At 40.4% G+C, this 23,762-nt stretch overlaps 2 protein-coding genes across 3 annotated transcripts in view; both read left to right on the forward strand.

Moving 5' to 3' along the window:
- LOC122105512 (cell cycle control protein 50C-like) overlaps positions 1–21,046 on the forward strand; it is a 41,911-nt gene extending 20,865 nt beyond the window's left edge. Inside the window, 3 exon segments of the mRNA XM_042676753.1 lie at positions 3,138–3,257; positions 20,655–20,802; positions 20,849–21,046. Of these exon segments, the coding sequence (XP_042532687.1) occupies positions 3,138–3,257; positions 20,655–20,802; positions 20,849–21,046 (466 nt within the window).
- The window catches only part of Tbc1d23 (TBC1 domain family member 23), a 52,872-nt gene continuing 50,071 nt past the window's right edge, over positions 20,962–23,762 (forward strand). The window contains exon 1 of one of the 2 annotated variants that reach the window (XM_042676898.1): positions 20,962–21,116. In XM_042676898.1, the coding sequence (XP_042532832.1) occupies positions 21,064–21,116 (53 nt within the window). In that variant the 5' untranslated portion in view covers positions 20,962–21,063. The remainder of the gene's footprint in view (positions 21,117–23,762) is intronic. The other variant, XM_042676899.1, reaches the window with a different exon arrangement.

The raw sequence follows: 23,762 nt of genomic DNA on the forward strand, positions 1-23,762 counted from the left end.
ACATCAATGGACTAGCCATAAAAATATATTCTCCAATTTAAATCAAGGACTTTTTGGCGAAGTCAAGGAAATCTCAAGTGCTCTGTGGAAACTAGGACTATACAAGTCCAAAAAGTAACCTGGAGTGGAAGAAACAAACTATATCTTTATAGGAGGGTGGAAGGGGGTATGAGTAATGCTTCTAGATTTCTGTCTTTCTCTTAAAGCTAACAATGAGCAGGGGGGACTGAAGGAGAAGAGAAATGAGATGAAAGAAAAAATCTGGCTCAGGATTGAACCCTTTATGTGGTCAGAGAAGTTGAAGGTACCTTATCTCCACTGCTGCATGTAATCCTCATAGCAATGGGGAGAGGCAAAGCCATTCCCCTTTGGGAGTCACTTCTCCCATCCTTCATCCCTTCTTCCCTTCAACATTACTGTCTATTTAGCCCATTGATATAGACAAGTGGCTGGACATGAGTATCAGCCTGGGATCTAAAACTCTCATTTCAAGTATCCTTTTGGTTGACACTCAAATCCCATGTTCATCTTACAAGGACCAACATTCTATTTTCTTCATATAAAATCACATCACAAAAGCAGGATTATTAGTATAACAAAGAATTCATTTACCCAAGTCTGATAGTCTTGAGGTTTTAATAGGCCTTTTCAAAAGTTGCTCCATCTTCATGGCACAAACAATCACCTCTGTGACAGTTAAAATAAAATAGAAAACAGCAACAGTTAAAAACAAACCAAAGGCCCCATTTGTTAGGAAATGGAAAGACTTGGAAAAAATTATATTAAGTGAAGTAAGCCATGCCCAAAGAAAAGTAGGTCCCATGGTTTCCCTTATTTGCAATAACGAGGATATGTCTGAGACAAGTAGAAAAGGTCAAAAGCTATGTATATATGAACAGATAAGATGAAGTTAAGCGAAATGAACCCCAAGATAGGGACATAAGTGGTTTTTTCTTGCTTGCTATTGTTTCTAACGTATTTATAAGGTACCATGTGATTTTTTTTTGTTGCTTTGTATGTTCCTCCCCCATGGTATAACCCCTGTTTTCACTGTATTTGATGTCTGTCTAGTTTGGGAGGGGAAGGGAAAAAACAAAATGTTTAAATAGAGATACAGGTTGACCCATTGTAACAATGAGATGCACAAGAAACTATGTTGAAAAACGAACTTTACAATTTAGGCTGGGGGAGGGGGAATGTAGTTGTGGAGGCAGGAGGGAATTTAAAAAATCACAAATCAAAGGCCCCAATTTGTGGTAAAGCTCAGGTCTATGAAATACCTATTTCTGCCATTTCTAAACATTTTGCTTCTGAAATATGATCAACATTACACACATACACACACACACACACACACACACACACACACACACACACACACAGAGATATACACAAAATCAATAGAGTGAAAAGGAGAATGGGAGAGAAGATTCTGAAAAAAATCTGAAAAGGAATTGATATCCAGAGTATTTTTTTAAAATCTACAACTCAACAAAAGCAAACTAAACAATGGACAAACAACTTGAATAGACATCTCCAAAGACATACAATTGGCCAAGAAATCCATATACAACCCATAATCATTAGAAAAATGAGAACAAAAACCACAAGAAGACACATACTTATTAGGATAACTGGTTTTTTTTAATGTTGTTAAAGAGATAGCAAAACTGGACTCCTGAATACTGCTAGTAAGAATGCAAAATGGTATCACCATTGCAGGAAACAGCATATGAGCCCTCAAAAAATTAGAAACAATGATCATAGAATCCAGCAGTTGCACGGAGTCAAAATCAAGAAGAAAATCAGGAAGAGAGGCCTCAAAGTACTGTTTGTGTACCTATATTCATAGCAGCATTATTCACAATAGGTAGTGTCCACAGATTAGGATGCACGGATTAGGATAAACAAAATGAGATTGTAAATAACAAGGAAGAAAATTCGGTCACATGCTACAACATAGGTGAATATTGAGTGAAATGAGCCAGTCACAAAAAGGGCAAACAGTGTGTGACTTCCAAGGCTGGGTAGAAGACTGAGGAGTTATTGTTTAATTGGTACAGTGTTTCAGTTTAGGAAAAAGTTCTGAAGATGGATGGCGGTGATGGCAGATATCAGTAAAGGAGACAGAGTGAGAAGCATTAGCTTTCCAAGAAGTTGGGGCAGCATACTTGTTTGAGGCCTTGCCTGCTAGTTTCATTGCCAATGAGCAGTCTCCATATCAATGGACAGCTTCATTACTTGGGGTTTATCGGGTCCACTGAAACAGCCCTACTATTTAAGTACTCAAAAAGTTCTTTGGGTAATGCATGTCTCTACATCGCTGAATAGAGTTGTCAAGGATGCTCTGTAGATAGTTTCTTAGCACAAAGATTTCATTCTCCTGAGAACACACTGGAGCCTCCATATGGCCCTAAAAAGACACTGACCTCTTTGAAACCAGGACTGGGAGACGCGGTGAACCGCAGGCAGTCTAAGCTACACAAATTCTTCTGAACTCTGCTTCTCAGAAAGGCTAAATGAAAGAATCATCAGAAGACTTAAAATAGAATCTGTCACATTCCAATCTTGTGAGATAATGCATGAGCTTGCAGACGCATTAAGAGAGAAGGAAGACAGATAATCTGGGGCTCTGTTTAATGTTTAATTTATTGGCTTCTAGAGACTCAAAGACCAGGAGAACAATCCACTTCTATAGGGATTTATTAATATATGTATATACTCTTATTGGATTCTGTGAAACTGAAAAGAATGGTTAAATCCTAAGATCAGGACCAAAGCTGGCAGAAGGAAAGAGCGTCCAACTCCTCCACTTCATCCCAGCCAATGTGGAGGCAGAGTTGTATTTCAAGATGTTTGCCTTTAAGCTCCTTTGTCTAAAAGATAAAATAACACCATGAGGAGCATGTAGAGGGCCTGTTGCTCCATGCAGGCCTCTGGTTCACACCAGTGAAAGTTTCCCAAGTGAACTGAGGTCATTTCTTGACCCCTGGAATCCTCAATATGTTATCCTCAAGGCAGGGTCTTTTCCTTAGTCTCTTATAAATTAGCTGTGTATGTTCTGGGATCAACCACATCCTCAGAAAACTGACTGCGCCTCATCCAAGAAACTTGGCCCTCCATTCTTCTCTCTCCAGAGACAGCTGTGAAGGGATCAAGAGCAATAACTCAGAAATAGGGTCCCCTGTGGTCAGTAGAGCCCCAAATTTGGACACGGCTTCACTTGCATATTCATTGGCTTTAGCAGTTTGGCGAAAGTAAGAAGGGACTTTTAATTCTATGAGGTTAAATATCCTCCCCAAAACTAAAATGGAAAAGATTAAATGACTCATGGAAAGGGTTTTGTGATAAACCTAATGTCCTGGGTGAGCTCCTTCCACAGCGGCCCCTCCTCTCCTCCTCACTCATCTCCCTTGCATATAGCTCTTGAATAATATCATTTTCAAGAATTTTATAAAGATTTCTCTACCAGCAGCCTAAGGCCAAGCCTCCAAGGAAACTGGTACTTTTCTTAAAAACTTCTGGCATCTCCGTCTCAATGAAGTAAAGGAATAAAGAGACTGTAAGGAATAGGATGTTTAATTTGGACAGCCCAAATCAACAGCACTTAGGGTTTAGAAAGGATCAGGAGACATCAGACGAATACAGACATTTAAATAGACTAAGAGATAGATGATATTTGCAGTTGTTAATTTGGTGTGAGAATGGTATTGTGGTTATGGCCATGTGTCCGTTATGACTTAGAGATAAAGACTAAAGAAGGGCTGGGAATATGTCTTAGTGGTAGAGTACTAGAGTACTTGCCTAGCATACATAAAGCCCTGGGTTCAATTCCCTAGTACCACCTAAACAGAAAAAGCCAGAAGTGGCACTGTGGTAGAGTGCTATCCTTGAGCAAAAGATGCTCAGGGACAGTGTTTAGGCCCTGAGCTCAAGCCCCAGGACAGGCCAAAAAAAAAACAAGATTAAAAACATATGGATGAAAAGATGTCTAGGATCTGCTTGTAAAAATAAAAGATGGAACGATGATAGGTGAATGAAAATTGGTAAGATGTTGATACTTATTAAAGTAATAAAATTACCTAAAGGAATAAAATTACCTAAGAATATTTTTTCCTATTTTTTTGCATGTGTTTTAACATTTCTATAATAAAAGTATGGGGAAAACAGAGGAGAGAGGACCAGTAATACTAGATTCAGTCAGTGTTTCACTTTGAAAAAAACTACTTTACAAAAATTAACTCAAAATGGATCACAGACCCAAATGAAAAATGCAACACTATAAAACTCCAAAAGAAAATCTTATAGGCCTTAAGTTTCATGATGATACAGTCTAGATGCAGGATCAGAAGCATGATCTACGAAAGGAAAAAAAAAAGAAGTCATTTGGACTTTATCAAAATTAAACCTATTCATGAAAGACAATATTAAACAATAAAAGACAACCATGACTAGGGAGAAAAATCTTTGTAAAACATACGTATGATTAAAAACTGGTATCCAAAAGATATAAAGGACAACTAAAACTCAACAATAAAGATAACTAGCCCAATTAAGAGATGAGTAAAAAGATCTGTTCCTCTCACCAAAGAAAACACACAGATGTGAAATAAGCATATAAAAAAATGGCTCATCAATTTACCACTTGCTCCATTGTTCCTCTTCCAGTTTTTTTCCCCCCTTTGATGGCTGATTGGAGAAAGTGTTCATGGACTTCAAAGTTCAGGCTGGCTTTGAACTATAATCCTAAGATCTCAGCCTCCTGCATAGCTAAGATCATAGGCATGAGCCTACAATAAAAAAAATACAAAGATTTGGAAATATGACTGTGAAAATGTTAGAAAAGTTTGAAAATGCATTGGCCTATATAGTAAGAGCAGTTGTCTTTGGATTATGCATGATTTCATTTTTCTCTCTTTCTTTGTGAATCATCTATGCTTCCTTAAACTATCTGATGTGAACATGTGTTAATTAGAAAGAACATTTATTAGAGCTAAAAGAAACACTAAAAAAAAATGGCTCACTTTCCATGGAATTACCACAGCCCTCTCCTTATACTATTAACTTATGCTAATAATAATAAATAAAAACTGAAAAATATGAAAAGATGCTCAACATCCTGTGTCATTAGAGAAACTTCAAATAAATACCATGACAACAGGTGCTCGCTCATTGCGGGGCATGCAAAGTAGTATGGCCACGTTGGAAGGCAGTCTGTTAGCTTCCAACAATTGTGCTCCTCTGTATTGAACCAAATGAGTTGAAAGCACATATCCAGACAAAAGCCTGCCTGTGAATATCTATAGCAGCCTTATTCATCACTGAGGCTGTAATTTGGAACTGGAGTGTCCCTCAAAGGCCATGTGCTGAAGGCTTGGTCTATGGTCGGTGGCACTTCGGGAAAGTGGTGGAAGGTATAGAAGGTAGAGCCTACTGGGAAGTTTCAGGTCACTGAGAGCCTGACCAGTGACTCTCCCTCTCCACAGACTCAAAGACTGGAACCATCCTAAGGTACTGAAACTTCCAAAACTGTGAGCCAAAATAAACCTCTTTGTGTGTTAGTTCATGTCTTTGTTATAGTAATAGAAAACTAACACAATCGCCAATATTTGGAAGCATCAAGATATCCCTCAATAAGCAAAAGATAAGGAAACGGTGACACAATGGAATATTATTTATTCCACTTATTTTGACTCAGCAATAAAAGGAAATGAGCTATTAAGAAAAAAAATACATGGCATACCCCTCCCCCACCTCTCAAAACATATTGCTAAATGAAATAAGTCAGTCAAAACAGGCTCTGTATTTTATGGTTCCAACTATATGCCATTCTGGAATCCTAGGATTTTTGGACAGGGAAGGATGGATGAATAGGTAGAATATGGGGGACTTTAAGGGGTGGTATCTATGGGAATCCTCAATACTTTTCACTCAATTTTTCTGTAATTTTTTTCTCTATAAATCTAAAACTTCCGGGGCTGGGAAGGTGGCTCAGTGGTAGAGCGCTTGCCTTGCATGCCTGAGGCCCTGGGTTCGATTCCCAGCACCACATAAGCAAAAAGAAAAAAGCCGGAAGTGGCGTTGTGGCTCAAGTGGTAGAGCGCTAGCCTTGAGCTGAAGAGCTGAGGGACGGCGCCCAGGCCCAGAGTTCAGGCCCCACGACCGGACCCAAAAAAATCTAAAACTTCCCTAAAAATTGAGAGAGGCACTGACAGCCAGTACTATCTCTCTGTATGAAGACAAAAGCCAGGCATGGATCTGCAACTTCTCAGTCCTGAGGTTTTTTGTGTAGCTGTTAAGCAGGGACATACTAAATGAAGTTTCTTAAAATGTGGTCCCCAAACCACCTGCAGCAGCAGAAAATCAACTCTACTGATTATTAACCACCATCTCCAGATCCCAGGGCCAGAGCTAATAAGTCGAAGTTTATGGCTTTGTGTCTGAATCTGCATTGAAAATCCTGTGGTCATTCTTATGCATGTTAAGGTTGGGAATTCATTGGTGTATCCTCTACCAATCTACTGAACTGTTAGTTTTCTAGTATTTTTGGACATATGGAAGAATAAAAATAATGTACACAAAATTATTTATTGTTGGTCGTGGGACCTGGGCATTGTCCCTGAGCTCTTTAGTTCAAGGCAAGCTCTCTACCACTTCCGGTTTTCTGGTGGTTAATTGGAGATAAGAGTTTCACGGACTTTCCTGGCCAGGCTGGCTTTGAACCGCAATCCTGACATCTCAGCCTTCTAAGTAGCTAGAATTATAGGTGTGAGCCACCAGTGCCCAGCTAAACTAAATAAATGTAATAAGCGCTGACTGAACAGGCTGGAGATGGGACAGGGGATGGACACATGAAGTGAGGCTGATTGCTTTCTGAGCCTACAGTGGAGAAAAGGAAGCTGAGGTAGGGGTGTGCAGGTCACTCTTCACCTGTGAAAGTTGGGTTTGCTTTAAAGCAATAGAGATTGGAAAGTTGGAAAATAATGGTATACCTACATAAGCCTTCCAGAAATTAGGGGCAAGAATTAGATGTCAACTAAACTGAAGGCAGAGGAAAAGTTGCAAGAAATTCCATTTTAATTCATTCTTGGGAAGCAAGAAGCAAAACAAAAGAAATGATCAGCTGAGGAGGGAGGCATAAGGGGGAAAAGTGAAGAAAAACCCTTGAAATGGTTCTGATCCAAGAACCATCTCCTTACACACTCAAAAGCACCAAGTAAAAGACAGCATGAAGAAATATGAAAGCAGAAAGTCAACAACCTCCAAAGCTTTAAAAACCAAAACCAATAGCCAACACAAAGAGTGAAGAAGATGACCATTTTCCATCAGATTATCACATTTTCACTTGAATCAACTACTATACTTTTAAGGAAAGGTAACAAAATGAACCGACTTCATTGTCTTGCGTCTATTTGTACAATAAAAGTCTTTTAATGTGTATAGAATACTCACTTTATTGTTTTTGTAGCACTCATAGCCAGATATGTACATATCTGTCCCCACTAACCCAGGAACTACTTAAAATCAGAGCTTCGCTTTTATTTATCTCTGATTTTTTTTTCTCATTGCTGAGCAGATACAGCTGACCCTGAACAATGTGTCTGAACTTCTTCAGTCCAGTTAATATGCAGAGTTTGTATAGACTTGTAGCAATTTGAAAAATAAAATTACAGACAAATCCTGTGGACTAGAAGTACAGGGGAAAATGCAAAAAAGTAGATGATAGTCTAATTTATCATTTAAAGCCAAGGGGTTATGGTCTGTATCACAGGAGTGTGGAGAAAGATGACAATGGCTCCTAGAATTCCAAACACGTCATCATTTTTGTCAGATCACAAGCATTTGCCCAGTCTGCTAGTAATCAGAGCCATTGTGAGTATACTCATTTCCCCTTCCTATTTTCTATCCAACATTTCTCTTATTCTCAACCAAACAAAAACAAAAGAAACACCTCTGTAGAAACATTCAAAGCCAGATGTAAAGAAAGTTAGGCAGCTGACATAAAAGAAGTAAGATGAATTCTGTTTCTTGTGTTTGGGTTACTGACTTTGCATAGGAAATTAGATTTTCATTTAAAGTGAGCCTATTTGTTGAATGCTAAATTTTCCTGGCCTGTGGTACACAATTGAGCCTCTCCAGGTTCTACAAATGGAGAGGAATGTGCCTGTTTGCAAGACCAAAGGATGTAATTAACATTTTTGAGAAACACTCGAGTGAAATTAAGAACCTTTAATTGAGTCTGGCTATTGGATTAACTTGTTCTAACAAGGCGGTAGCTTAATCAAGGCCACCCCAGAGGGTAGCCACAGTCTGAGGGAAAGATGCAAGTAGTAAAAGGGCATTTTACAATTTTACCTTCCAGTAACCTGAAATTACTCTGAAACAAAACAGTAATAATCTGAAGCTGAAAAAAAAAGAACTTTGCATCTTAAGATGTATGGTTTATGAAATTATTTTATATATCTGAAATCTCAAATGGAGAAAATTCTATGTAATGTCAGGATGCACCACCCAATGTCTCCTAATTAGCTGTGGTAGGTTAACCAAGTCAACTGTTTTTGAACAATTGTTTGGCAGTATCTGTGAAAGCCAAGCATGCATACAAGCTGTTCTACATCTACCCCCAATAGAAATGAGTGGATTTGTTCTCAAAAACTCCAAAAGCCAGAAGGGAAAAGTATTCGAAGGCCAATTCACAGGGGAAAATGATAAATTGATGGTAGCATTTGTCACAAAACTGAATATGGTACAATAACGAAAAATGATAGTAAATAATCGCACACATCATATGGATGAATCCTCAAAACAATATTCAGGGAACGAAGCCAAGTATTGAAAAGTACATTTATGCACTCCTTTCAATGGATGAAGTAATTAAGGTTCTTTTTTGTGTGTGTGTGGTTTTTTTTTTTTTTTTTGTCTGTCATGGGCTTGAACTCTGAGCCTGGGTACTGTCCCTTAAGCTCTTCAGCTCAAGGCTAGTGCTCTACCACTTGAGCCACAGCACCACTTCTGGTCTTCTGGTAGTTTTATTGGAGATTGGAGTCTCATGGACTTTCCTGCTCAGGCTGACTTTGAATTGTGATCCTCAGCTCTCAGCCTCCTGAGTTCCTAGGATTACAGGCATGAGCCACCAGTGCCCGGCTATAATTAAGATTCTTAATTGTGAAACTAGCCCTCGCAAAAGAAGCTTAATGGCTTAGGTAGCTCACATAAGCGTAAGCAGAAGGGTTAATTCTTGGGTATGACTGAAGGCAGGGCTCGATGGGATGATTTCAGGAATGTACCAGCTGAGTCTGCCTCTTCGTCACTTGTTTCTGTGTAATCCTGACTTAGTCCTATGACATCTTGTCTCTCTCCATGTGGCAGGTGATGCCAGGCTAGTAATTTTGCAGTTCTAGATCATTATAGCAGGAGGCAGTCTTCCAAACAATTCTAAAGGGATAGGCCTAGGAAAGTCCTGTTGCTCCTTCTGCAGTAATTACTGTGGTCCATGGAGATAAGACAATCTGATTGGTCATCTTGAGTCACTGTACTTACCCTTACAGTTCAGAAAGGGAAAGGAACTGATTGGGGAGAAACAGCTAAGTAATACCCTTTACAGATAGACTTTAATATTGTTTCGTTGGTGATGCTGGGAATTAATCAGGGGCCTTGCACAGGCTGAGCTGGCCCAATATCATTTCAGTATTCTGATGATATATTCAAAGATATACCACTAATTCCCATAGGATTATTCCCTTATGAAAAACTCCTTAAATAACAGACATGTATCAGCAAGGACCACCCATTATGGTGACGATGGCAGTGGTGGTTCCTTTTCTTCTTCATTTTCCATCACACCTCCAAGTGTTGGTAGGGTGGCTCACACTTGTAATCCTAACCCGTTGGGAAGCACATATTGGTAGGACTGCAGTTCCAGGCCAACCCAGGTGAATTTGGGAAGATTCCATCTCAGCCAATAAAAAACTGGGCATGGTGGCATGTACCTGTCATCCCAGATATGTGAGAAATGTAAATAGAAGGAGAGTCCACGTTGAGTCATGCTTCTAACCCCTTCCCCTTTTCTTCTGTGTTACTCTCCTCCCATTCTTCACTTGTTTTTTGACAACTGATCCTCACACTTGCTAGGTAGGTGTTCCACCACTTAAGGCATACCTTTTATGTGTTGGTTATTTTTGAGGTAGGATCTTGCTTTATGCACAGGCCAGCCTGGAATACCATCCTCCTATTTGCGCTTCCTTTCATCACTGGGGTTGACGGGGCCTAGTAATTGCACTTCTCCTGTGGCTGCCATAGCTGGGGTAACAGGAGCATACCCAGCCATGGCTTGGGATGGAATCCTGCCAACTTTTTTATTTTGCTTGGGCAGGCCTCTACTTCAATCTTCCCCATCTTTGCCGCCTAAGTAGCTAGGATTGCAGGCTTGAGCTAACCTGTTAAAGCTTTCATAATTCTAACGCCATCTCACCATCTACTTCCGAAAGAACCCACCTCTACAATTTTAAGTCCTGTCACACACATTATTTTATCTTTAAAATAAACCAGATGGTAGAGATGAGTATCTATTCTCTTCACAAATGGAAAACTAAAATGCAGACACTTATGTCTAGGTTTATACAACAATGTTTACCTAACAAGCATGTACAAAGCTTCTTCCGACCCTTTTCTTTAGCCTAACTTCTTTGCCTTAAGGATGTTAAAAGAATAATGTGTGACAAGAAAAAGGGCTAAAGAAAGCCACACGTGGGCATCTTGTAGAATTGGCATGAGGATGAAAGGTAAAAACATCATAAAAGAGAGAACAGAAATAGCAATCTCGTCTGAGTATTCTATTTGGGGCCAAAAAAACCCTATAAGTTAATTAAAAAATGTGTATTCCACTTCCATTTTAATAATTCCTTCTGTGCAGGTTGAAGACAATGTTAGTAAAATTATTATTATTATTATTTGTCAGTCGTGGGGCTTGAACGCTGGGCTTGGCGGCTGTCCCTCAGCTCTTCAGCTCAAGGCAAGTGCTCTACCACTTGAGCCAGAGCGCTACTTCCAGTTTTCTAGTGTTTTATTGGAGATAAGAGTCTCAAGGACTTTCCTGCCCAGGCTGGCTTTGAACCTCGGTCATCAGATCTCAGCCTCCTGAGTAGCTAGAATTACAGGCATAAGCCACCAGCGCCCAGCCAGTAAAACTATTTCTGATGTTCTTTTGCCATCAGTGAATCACAACACAGGCAAATAGCTTTCACATCCAAAGGAAATATTACACCTCCCTTTTAAAACCATAATCAAGGTAATTAGAGTTTCTTTGTTGAAATCTAATGATCCTTACTTTTCCTTCTTTTTTCTTTGAGAAAAAAAATAATTCACAAAAACAAAATTATGGTCTTTAAATAAAACTTGGAAATTATAGAAAAGAATACAATATAGAAAAATATGACAATGAATTGTCATCCAAAATGCTGCTGATGTTAATATTTTGGCTTTAGATATTTTTAGGATCACTACTTGCGCATATTCAGTTGAATCTTCAATCTCTTTTCTATCACTAACACCACATCATATTCTACCCTAGGGCTGGACGTTCTGACTATACTTCAACCCAGGAAATTTATGCAACTAAGAGGTTCAGAAGTCAATATGCATCTCCTAAACTTCAAGAACAATTTTTTCATTTACATTTTTTTAAGTTTTTAAATTTAATTTTTATTAGCAAAAAATTAAATAATTAGCATTTATTTGTTGTGCAGGAGCTTTACATTATAACATCATCAGCATGAATTTGTAATATGAAACCTCACAGTGTTACACCTTAAAATCAATTCTTCTGAATTTATATATTTACTTATTTACTTATTTTGTCTGTCATGAGGCTGGAACTCACTACATGGGCATTGTCCCAAAGCTTTTTGCTCAAGGCTAGCACTCTACCACTTTAAGCCTCAGCTCCACTTCAGGGTTTCTGGTGGTTAATTAGAGATAAGAGACTCATGGACTTTCCTGCCTGAGTTGGACCCTCAGATCTCAGCCTAATGAGTAGCCAGTAGCCAGGATTATAGGCTGTGAGTCACCAGTGCTGGCTCTCTGTTGATTTTTGTTGCTAAGTGCTTAGCTACTACTTTTGTAGGCATTGACACGAGGGAAGTTCTGTCAGGTGACCTGAATGAGTTTGGTCAATGAGTGGCATTTGAGGGACAGCATAAGACCATGCAGTACTGACTGTCTCACTTCTGAGTTAAGTCTTGAAGCCAGATTAAGCTAGACTTAATTCATAAAATAATTTGGGCATCTATGAGAACTCCAGACCTAACAAAAATGATTAAGATTTTGAACAAGAACCATGTCAGGCTGTCTTGGCCTACTGGTGGATGAGTCACCTCAGGAAAGAATACATTTGCTTCAAGTTCACCGTTGAGACAGTGGCTCTCTTTCCTCTTTAAATTACTCATGTAGTCACATGTGACTGGCAGGGATTAGTACTTGCTAACATAATACAATTTGCTTTTATATCACACAAAATTTACAAAGGTAAGCAGTGCACGCTAGCAACTCAGTAAGCTGAGATTATGAGTTTGAAGCCAGCTTGGGCTCTATAGCAAGACACTGACCCTTCAACCCCAAACCACAAATATAGCCAAACCATGGAAATAGTTTCCTGATCCCAGTGGTTCTCTCTTGTCATCTTAGATACTCAGGAAGCCAAGATGAAAGAATTGTTGTTCAAAGTCAGCTTGGGTAGAAAAGCCCACAAGATTCCATCTCTAATCAACCAACAAAATGCAGGACTGGAGACATGGCTCAGCAAAAATACCAAGCAAGAGTTTAAGACCTGGTGCTTGGGTTAAGAGTCCAAGGGTTTTTTTTTTTTATTCACTATTTTAAAATTTTCAAAATGACAGCAAGGAGAGGAACATGACACCAGAATGACACAATTAATGAAAACAGCTGGTAAAACTCTACAGACATTTGTGGACTGCTTTTAATAAAAAGCAGTCTTCCTTACATTATTTCCCAAGTTGTCCCTGAGTGTTTTAAGGGACAGAGGATCCCGGCAGCCAAATTGCTCCCACAGCTCCGCACAGGAGTTACATGAGTGCCACCTAGTGTCAACTGTAAGAGATGAAAGCACCCCACAAATACCAACTCAATCCACCCACCTCTTCTGGGGAAATAAAAACCCTGAGGAGAGCCGAGGCGCTTAAACTGGGGCACAACTCTGTCAGGTTTGTGATCAAGCCAGAAGTAGGGACCAGATGCCTGGATTCGGAATCTCCTCAACTGGTGTTAGCCTTGAGGATCTGGGAGTCAGGAATCTTCACTGCTGGACTGTGCCAGAAAGTTAAACCTAAATTTCCTAGGGCCTTTTGTTCCCCATACATTATACTCTTGAAATGATTTGTTTGTCATGCAAGTCTTTGAGACACATGAATGACAGAGTGGGAACCTAGCTAGCTCCCCATAGGCATTGATCTGCTCCTCTTCATGAACAACTGTTCCTAAACTAGCTGTACAGTATCAAATTAGGTCCTACAACCAGGTGCTATGAGCCAAAATCATCAGGGCCCTGTCTCAGTTTCTTCAACTTTTTAGAGCTTGAATGAACTAGTCTGATGCCATGGTAAGGCCAAGTTGTAGAGAATGTTCCAATGGGACCAGTCAAGCTTTAACTTTGAGAAGTTGGAGTACTCCTCCATTCTCCAGATAAGAGCTTCAGCTTCAATCTTACTCTAAGCTATTGATTCTCAATGCTTCCTGCATATTAGAATTGCCTGAGGAACTGTAAACCACAAGGTCAAAAGCCTGACTTGAACCAGCAGAATTAGTATCCCTGGGGATGAAATTCTCACATTTGTGGTCTTTTTTTTTTTTCTCTTCGGATTTTGTTTTTTAAATGAGTGCAATTTTTCTGATGCTCAGAGGATTGAAAGACACAATGGTGAGCTGAGCTTGTGCTAAGTAAGAGAGTAGAGGTAAAAGTAGGAGAGGTAGGAGGTAAATTCATTCTTTCTAGGGTCTCAAACAAAGCTTTTGTCTATACTAAAATGACTAACGACCTCCTACTCTTTTTGTGTGCTGGCAGCAGGGCTTGACATCTCTGCCCGCATCACCTCAGCTTTTCTTATGCTTTTCCTCCTCTGAAATTGTAAACAACTCTTGGCAGCTCCTCTCCTGTGGTCATGGAATCACACAGCTGTTCCTTAACTGTTTTGCTTAGCATTGGCTTACCTTTACCATTTGGGCCATAGCTCCATTTCCAGCCTTTTGGTTGTTAATTGGATGGAAGCATCTCACAGACTTTGCTGTCCAAGCTGGCTTCAAACATGGAACCCGAGATCTTAGACTCCTGAGTAGCTAAGATTAGAGCTACTAACACCCTACAAACAAAACTCCTACTGAAAGAAACTTGTCCAAAATGAGATAGTATGATGATATGAGACATTCACCACGTACAAATGATTCTAGGATCACTCTACAGGAGCTTAATGTGGTGATAGGGAAGTTGGAATTCTTTCATAGAGATAGGGCAAATGAGAGAAGGATTTGGGCAGATTTTAATTTTAGAAACATTTATATCACAAAGCACAAGTTAAAAAATGAAAGAGCTAAGCAAGTAACAAATGTGTAGATTGGAGTCTGGTCTAAAGTGATGGGCAATTTGGAAGAGATTAACTGAAAACTGTAAGTAAATTCAAGCGATTAAAAAAAATAGGCTGGGAATGTGGCTTAATGGTAGAGTGCTTGTCTTGTATGCATGAAGCCCTGGGTTTGATTCCTCAGTATCACATAAACAGAAAAAGCTGGAAGTGGTGCTGTGGCTCACGTGGTAAAGTGCTACCCTTGAGCAAAAGAAGTTCAGGGACAGTTCCCAGACCCTGAATTAAACCCCCAAAACAAAACAAAACTTCTAATAAATTGACTCTACAGGCTGTATGTCTGGATTCCTGGAATCCAGGAATGTTTTGACTGTATGTGGAATAGAGGGGAAGGAAGTAAGACTCATTAAGGAAGTCCTTTATGTAAAATATAATGAGGAACGAGAACAAAAGGAAAGCTTCAGGAGTAAAGGGGAAGAACTTAATATTTAGGGCAGCAAAAATTCCTAGGAGGAAGAAAAACATTAGAATAATGCCTTAGTGTCCAGTTGAAGACTCTTCAACTCTGTAGAAATGGCAAACAGAACCTTGGTGATAGACAGACATATTGAGTTTGGCTTTGAAAATACTGAGCTGAGCTCTGAGTGTTTGGTGAGTCACCTAGGAGATGGCTAGAATCTCCGATGCAGAATGCAAAGGGAAATCCGGGGTTGTAAATACAGATAGAGGAGTCCTCAGTTTTTCAACAGTAAGAAGTTGTTATTGGTCAGGGGAAAAAAAGAGCAAAATTATAGTGAAGAAAGTCTTTTCCTAAACTTTTAACCCTTTGGAATTTGTCGTCATATGTTTTCCTGCAAATTTGAAATATATAAAAATCATAGTACTAAGCTGTCCAGAATACAAGTTCAACAGAAACGAATATCAAAGCCATAATGTTTTGTTCTGACCTTAATTTTAGAAATCTCACTCCCATCATCTCTGTACTATCTTCTTTTTCTACTCTATTTATTGAGCTAGAGAACTACACAAAGGCTTGAATGTCCAAACAAAAAAACAAAACAGAACAAAAAAAAACCCACAGGGTTTTCTAAGAGGTTAGCTGTTACTGTGAGGCTGCATTAACTACAACACGTTCTTTATTTTACAAGTAACCTTGCTCAAGGCCTTGGTCCATATCACCTGTGCCTTCTTTATGCTCAACCACCTCTGAAATTGTAAACAACTCTTAGTGAGCCTTGTCACCTGGGCTCTGCTTCATACTGAATTTTGTATTGTTTAAGAATGACTACCATGGGGCTGGGAAGGTGGCTCAGTGGTAGAGCGCTTGCCTTGTATGCATGAGGCCCTGGGTTCGATTCCTCAGCACCACATAAGCAAAAAAAAGCCGGGAGTGGCGCTGTGGCTCAAGTGGTAGAGCACTAGCCTTGAGCTGAAGAGCTGAAGGACAGCGCCCAGGCCCAGAGTTCAGGCCCCATGACCGGACCTAAAAAAAAAAAAGAATGACTACCATTTCTAAGATGTTTTGGGTATATTACTACATGAAAATGTAGGGCTTGTTATATAACAAATTCATTTTTCTTTCTACAGATATGTGAGGGCTTCAGAATTCTAAATGTTTCCAGGATTTTTCCTATTTTCTTACAAGGACAAACATTTTCAAAATTATCGAGTATTATTTGTAACTTTAAAATCCCATCAGGCTTTGCATTTCAAAACCCTTTTAACCACTGAAGGCTGTAATTTAATTTAATGATGAAAAGAACAGAGTTAATTCTCATTCACATACAGCGAGTGAACAGTTGGCAGTAATTTCAACATCTGCTTTTAATTCACTTAAATGTGTTGAGAAAACAGTGATAAAAAGGGCCGGAAACCATAATATTTTTCCATTATCTTACCAGTAGTTATCTTTGCTAATTAAAGTTGACTCTTTAATACGTTATATAGATGGAGCCAGATAAACATTTGGATAGAGATCCACAGATTTTTGAGTTTAGGATGTATAATGTCAGCGCCTAGTTCATCATTTCTTCATTCCAAATTTGTTCCCCAATATTCTAGGCAAAAGGTTCTTATTGCAGTTGAGGCAATTCTGGATGGAATACAAAAATGAAAGGAGCAACTAATAGCACCTAGAGTCACCAATAGAAATCTTGTAATTAAAGAGAGGACAATTAAAGAGAAGAACACACCGGCAGATTATCTCATAATGAAATTTCTCACTTTTGTAAAGGGTTTTTGATTTTTGTTGTTGTTGTTTGTTGCAAGCAGAGGCCTACCACTCAAATGCAATAAATATATAACAACATAAATATTTTACAATCCAGGTAAATGGGTGGATCTTGAGTATTTTTTAAAGCACAAAAATATTCAGAAAGCCACATCTATAAAAACTGAAGACAAACAGAAAATGATCTGTGGTTATTTCAAAATCTTTGTCATCTTTGGAAGACAGGTATGTTGGAGGAAAATGCAAACAAACCAGATTCAGAGTAAAAGGAAGGGCTAAGATCAGCAGATTTAGCAACCTTAAAGACCTACATTACCTTAGCATCCTGGGCACCAACGAATCCAGGTGGTTTGTTTTGTTTTGTTTGTGTCTTTTCCAAAGACAAGCAAGCTGTGGGAAATGCCCAGGCAGAAGATAAACAAAAACGAACTCTGGGCAGGGACCAGAGGGGGATATGGGGGGGGGGGCGGGGGAGGGAGGGAAGCCAAGGAAGGGGTGACATTGTCCAAAAAGAAATAGACTCATTACCTGACTTATGGAATGGCAACCCCTGTGTACAACGCTTTAATAATAACAATAACATTATATTTTAAAATAATAAAAAATGTTTTAAAAAAGAAAGGCTATGAGCAGGAGACTTACCTACATCAAGTAGTAGCTCAGCAGCCTGGACATTAACAACTAAACATAAAGATCATAGTGAGCCAGTGGAACCTGTTCAAGAAACAAAAAATCACAGGCATATGCACTTCCTAGCACTTGACTTCACAGAGAGATTCTTAGAATTATCGTTGGAGGAGAGAGGATGTCACCATGAATATCATGATCTCAAACATGAATATCATGATCTCAAACTGAATACTGAAAACAGAATAGGGAGAAGAACCACAGATACAAATACCCTTGAAGATATCAACAAAGAATTACAGGTGAGATCTCCTAGTATACATCAATATGCTATTGACCCTATCTAAGTCTGGATATGTAAATTGCAAAGACCAATGCAAAATGTTCCAAAATTATTAAGAATTTCGTGGTGGCAACAACAAAGCAGTAGAGCAAATACATGGCTTGTGTAAACATGGGGTTTTCTGATATTGAAAAGGTTGCATGCCTGAAAAACTGGCTCTGAATCTATTAAAAGAGAATAGAAATTTTGACCTTACTTTTGCAGAATTAAAAACGACTTGAAAATGTCAAGTGACATGTGTGTACACATAAAGACATCTGCATTTGACAGTACTGAGCTTTGAATTTAGGTTCTCAAGATTGGTAAACAGGCACTCTTGTCACTTAAGCCAAGCCCCCAGCTCTCAAGTGATGTAGTTTAACAGGATATTATTATTGTTGTTGTTGTTGGTGGTGGTGGTAGTAGTGGTGGTTATGGGGCATGAACTCTGGGCCTGGGCACTGTCCCTCAGCTCTTCAGCCCGAGGCTAGCGCTCTACCACTTGAACCATGGCACCACTTCCAGTTTTCTGGTGTTTTATTGGAAATAAGAGTTTCATGGACTTTTCTCTCCGGGCTGGCTTTGAACTGCGATCCTCAGATCTCAGCCTCCTGAGCAGCTAGGATTGATTACAGGTGTGAGCCACCAGCGCCTGGCCACAATATTATTTTGACTGCACAGACTATGAAAATCACTACTGTTATTACACACAAAATTAATTTCAATTGATAATTAGAATCACCTTAACTAATGAACACCTTAACTAACTGGTTAGCCTTTAAGCCTTTTTATTTTTATTATTTTTTTTGAGAAGCATCTGAAAATCTGCTGGCAATAACTGAAGGAATTTGGTGGAGGTTCTGAGTTTTGGATGACAAATTGACCTATAGTCACATACTTTATTCTTACCAATCATGAGCATCAAAAGCTTTATTTCATGTAAAAAGCAATTTTCCTTATGAAGAACTGAACATCAAACAGGGACCATGGATTTTGCAGTGACTTTTTTTAGCTAATAAACATTTTTATTGTTATTATAAAGATGATATGCAAACAATCTTAAAGTCTTAAAGTCTCAAAGATTTTAAATAGCAAAGTATAGATTCCATAAAGTATATCTATGTAGCCACTTCTTAATAAATACAACATTGAATATTTAAGCCCTTATCATAGACAATGTCTATAGTCTCAGCTACAAGGGAGGCTGAGGCAACAAGATTGAGCCCAGAATTGATGCCAGCCTGGAATCAAGACCAGCCTGAGTTTCATATCGCTAAGAAAAGAAAAAATTGTTTTTACTTGACTATCTTCTTCCCACTCAAATGCTATTCCCAAATCTATATATCAACTCCATATTTTAGCACATTACGTATTTTACACCAAATACAAATGGCATCATCTGTCCGGAATTGTTTTGCTTAGCTAATAGTTTGGGATGGTGGGGTGTCATGTAGGAATAAGGACACCAACTTGAAAGGAACTCAGAAAGGCAATTTACTTCTGCAGAAGGGTGTGCTATCAGCTCCAAACCTGGCAAGCGAGCAGCAGCTGCTGTCTTTCCCCCCTCTAGCCCAGCAGGTCCTGCCCTCTGCTCACATTGGTTGAGCTCAAGTTCACCATTAGCAAAAGGATATGGTTTAGTTAGCAGGATGTAACCAAAATTCAATGAGATTCTAACAGAGATGTTTTAATTCAGGTGCAGCAGGGAAAGGATATAACGAAAGTGTAATTAACAAGAGCCAAAGCACCTTGTTAAAGCAGGAACTTTTTAGAAAGCAGTTCTCACAGGATTGATAGGAAGGAAGCAAACTACTTGGATAGATAAACTACAGTAACACCAAAATTTTCATATTTATCCCGTTATGAAGTAGGACTGTCCTACTTCTGCTTCTGAATTTTGAATTTGGACTTGATCTTTCAGGGTGGTAGAAGACTGTGTGAACTCAGGGTGCTGACTCTGAGATTTGTGCTTAAGGCTAACACTTTACCACTTGAGCTGCAGCTCTACTTCCTGCTTTTTGATAGTTAATTAGAGATAAAACTCTCAACAGACTTTCTGCTGGGGCTGACTTCAAACTGTGATCCTCAGATTCCAGCCTTCTGAGTTGCTGGGAATATAGGCATGTACCGCTGGCGCCAGATTTTGAAGGCATAAAAAAGGAAGTATCCTGCGATTTTCCACAATCCCCAAGAGATAGTCCAACACTCAGTCAACCGGACTAGAAATCTTCATTAGCCATACAGCGACTGTCCCCCACTACGGCAGCAGTAGGGAACAGTACGGGACCCAAACAGCTTAGGGAATTTTAAAGGCCACTCACAGGTGGCCGAGATTGCACAGCTTTTGAGCAAGTAAGCTGTCTACAGAAGCAGGATCTTTAATTTCAGCACAAAGTTAGCAAACAGTTTCACAGTGTCGGCACATTTTGACCCTGCTTTGTCTTCTTTTTTTTGGTCGGTCGTGGGCCTTGAACTCTGGGCCTGGGCGCTGTCCCTCAGCTCTTCAGCTCAAGGCGAACGCTCTACCACTTGAGCCACAGCGCCACCGGTTTTCTAGTGGTTAATTGGAGATCAGAGTCTCACTGTCTTTCCTGCCCAGACGGGCTTTGGACCGCGATCCTCAGATCTCAGCCTCCTGAGTGGCTGACAGTTGTGAGCCACCGGCGCCGGGGCCTGCTTGTCTCTGATGTCCTACTTAAGCTTTTCGCCCGCTTCATCCGCCCTCCCCTCCCCCGCCCCGCTTCCCCCAGTTCTACGGTCTGGTTTTACGCTCCGGGTAAAAGGCTAGAACACAGTTTTCTTTCCCATTCCGTTGAGTTATAAGTATCAAATACTCAGATGTAAAGAAGATACCCCTGTGAGCATTCCTCCATTCCCCCCCCCCCAGCTCCACCGCCAGGGATCCCAGCTCTCTACGTGGGAAGGACGACGCTAAGCGGACGCCAAGCAGCGATTTCCCACGCTCACAGAACCTCGCGCTGGAGACGCGCTTTCCTCCAATCACGCCACAGCCACTCTGCTCGCTGGGCCCCGCGGCATCCTGGGATTTGTAGTCTTTTAAAGATGAGCAGCTCCCCTTAGACCACGCCTCTAGCGCCAGACACCGCCTTTTCACCCTCGGGACGTCGTGACGTCACGGCGTCTCATTCCTCCCGTTCCCTTGACCCCGCCCTGTTTCTTTCCCTCTGTGGGAACCTCACTGCCCGACTTCCGAAGACCTTTTACGACGTTGGGTCTCAGAGTCGTTCTCGGCGCCAGACCCACTTTTCGGCAAAGTGACGTGGACGTCAACAGCAATGGCGGAAGGAGAAGAGGTCCTGCCACTGCCGACGTCGGGCGGCGACGGCTGGTGAGTGAGAGCCTAGGATTGGCTCCCCCTGGCCCCATGCTCTTCCTCCCCAGCACCCTGCGGGTCTGCGGGGCAGCGGCTGGCGCTGGCCCGGAACGGAGCCCCGGTCCCCGGCGAGGTGCGGCGTCCTGCCCCGCCCCCCTGCCCGCGGGCTCCCAGCCGCCCTCGCGCCGGGGCTGTGCTGCGGGCGCCGGGGCTGGACGCGCCGGGGCTGGACGCGCCGGGGCTGGACGGCCCGGGAGAGGGGTGCTGTGCAGCAGCCAGGCCCCAGCCCAGCGCTCCGCCTCCGTCCGCCGGCCCACCGAGCGAGCGGAGGAGGCTGCCTTCGGGACGGGGTCGGCTGGGCACTTAGAGGAGTAGGCAGGTTAAGAAGGAAGTTCCTTGGACGTGGATCAGAGATCCTGGTATTACCATTTGAAGACTTCTTGAACTTGTCCCAGCCCTGCGACCATCGTCTGAGGGTTCAAAGATAACACCCAGAAAAACCCTTCCACACTGATGATATTCCTCCTCCTCCTCCTCATCCCTCCTTCCCTCCTTCCTTCCAAAAACAAACTCTCGCTTCCAACAGTTTTCTTTCCGATATTTGTCTCTGGTGTAAGTTTGCCTTATCCCTTCCTACCACTTTCCTTACAGCTTGATTTCATAGCTTTGAATGCAATGTGGAACTTTGTTCTTGACGCTCCCAAGCCTTTGCATGCTTACCTGATTTGTTCCCGGAGTTATGGGAAGGACCTTGGTAGGCATTACTCACCCAGTCTTACTCATCTTATGCTCCTACCTTGAATTCGTTTCTATTCGCAGTACAGTGTCTCCTACTTCATGTGTTTATGAATACGAAATTTTTACAATTGATCTAAATGTTGACGTTATGAGCTTGTTCATATTACATGTTCATTGACACTTCTTTTTACCACAAATAAACACCAAACAATATAAAGCAGTGGTAGACATCTACTTTAGTGTGGAAAGAAAAGAAAAATTCACCCTAACTGCCAGATATCAAACATTATATTAGTGAAGTACACTCCAAGGTGTAGGAGAAGAACTAATCATGACCTAGATATGGTTTCTGCAGTTTGGTTATATTTTACTTGGCGGACTGACAGGTACACTTTGTAATACTATAAAATTAATCTTATTCTTTGGGAGTGTGAATATTATTAAGTTCCACATGGGTTCATTGGGAAAAACTTCAGGGAAGCATTGGTGATTGAAATGGAACTTGAAGAAAAGGTGCAAGCTGTTCTAAAGAAATGTGAGTCATGTATATAACTTAGATTTTTCTGTTAGCCTCACCAAAAGCTAATAAAAAGAAAGTTGAAATTATTTCCAATAATCACTTTGTTTAAGCTAATGTATCCAACATGTAATTTTGAACATAAAATCATTGTTAAAAAATAATTTCTGCCCAGGGCTGGTGGCTCACGCCTGTAATCCTAGCTACTCAGGAGGCTGAGATCTGAGGATCGCAGTTCAAAGCCAGCCCAGGTAGGAAAGTCCGTGAAACTGATCTCCCAATTAACCACCCAGAAAGCCGGAAGTGGCGCAGTGCTCAAGTGGTAGAGGGCTTGCCTTGAGCTTAAGAGCTCAGGGACAGCACCAAGGCCCAGAGTTCAAGCCTCATGACTTACCCTCCCCACCACCCAAAAAAATTCTTCCTCATTTTTAATCCAGTTCCTTGAAATCTGGTGTATATCTTACATTTAGCCTTCATTTCATTTTGGTCTAGCCACATGTCAAATGTTGACTATTGCACATGGCTGATGATTAAAATATTCATTAGGGCAGTAACAGGAATGATTTATTTATAGAGTTAATAACAAATTGCATGACTGAAGACAAGTTGCAGAAAAATAGGTCTGGGAAAATCATAGACAAGTTTTTTGTTTTGTTTTTAACTTTATGCTGCTGGGGTTTAAAAAAGTTCTTAAGGGATTATAGAATTCCTTTTAAAAAATGAGTGTCTCATGTAATCCTAGCTGATCAGATGATTGACATCTGACTATTGAGGATGGAAGCTATTCTGGGCAGAAAAAAATGGCTCAAGTTGTAGAGTGCCAACTGTGAGTGAAAAAGCCAAGCAAGAGCACATGGCCCTGAGTTCAAGCTCTATTCCTCCCCTCCCCCCCAACAGAGTGATATCAACATTGCAGAACTTTCCAGAAAGTGACATGGATGGTTATAGCATGCATACTGCAGTTTTGGAAGACAATTATATATTTCCTGTAGTCAACTGATTGAGGTGTATTTAGGCAAAATGTTTCTCAAGCTAACCTGTTTTAAGAAAGTTTTTTGATTAGGATGCTTAGGTGTATCTAGTACAAACAAGGGATCTGGAGTGAATATTTATTAGAGGTAGCATTTATTCTTTTCTAGGATTGTTTTTATCTTTGATGTGGCTTCCCACATCTGCTTATTTTACTTTTGTGATTGGAAGAATCTTACATACTCTGTTGGGATTTTGTTTTCCCTTTATTTTCTTCTAATTTTTCTTTTTCTGTCCTTCTCATCAGTTCACCAGATAGGAAACTTACTAGATATAGGAAAGACCTTGGGATTGCAGCCATAGACTCAGTAAAACCTCTTTTCTTATAGTACTTAGTGAATGAATTGTTAAAGAATTGTGACACTTTTAGTTTTATA

Source organism: Dipodomys spectabilis, unplaced genomic scaffold, assembly GCF_019054845.1.
Source record: "Dipodomys spectabilis isolate Male_0828 unplaced genomic scaffold, ASM1905484v1 ptg000032l, whole genome shotgun sequence".
Lineage (NCBI taxonomy): Eukaryota > Metazoa > Chordata > Mammalia > Rodentia > Heteromyidae > Dipodomys > Dipodomys spectabilis.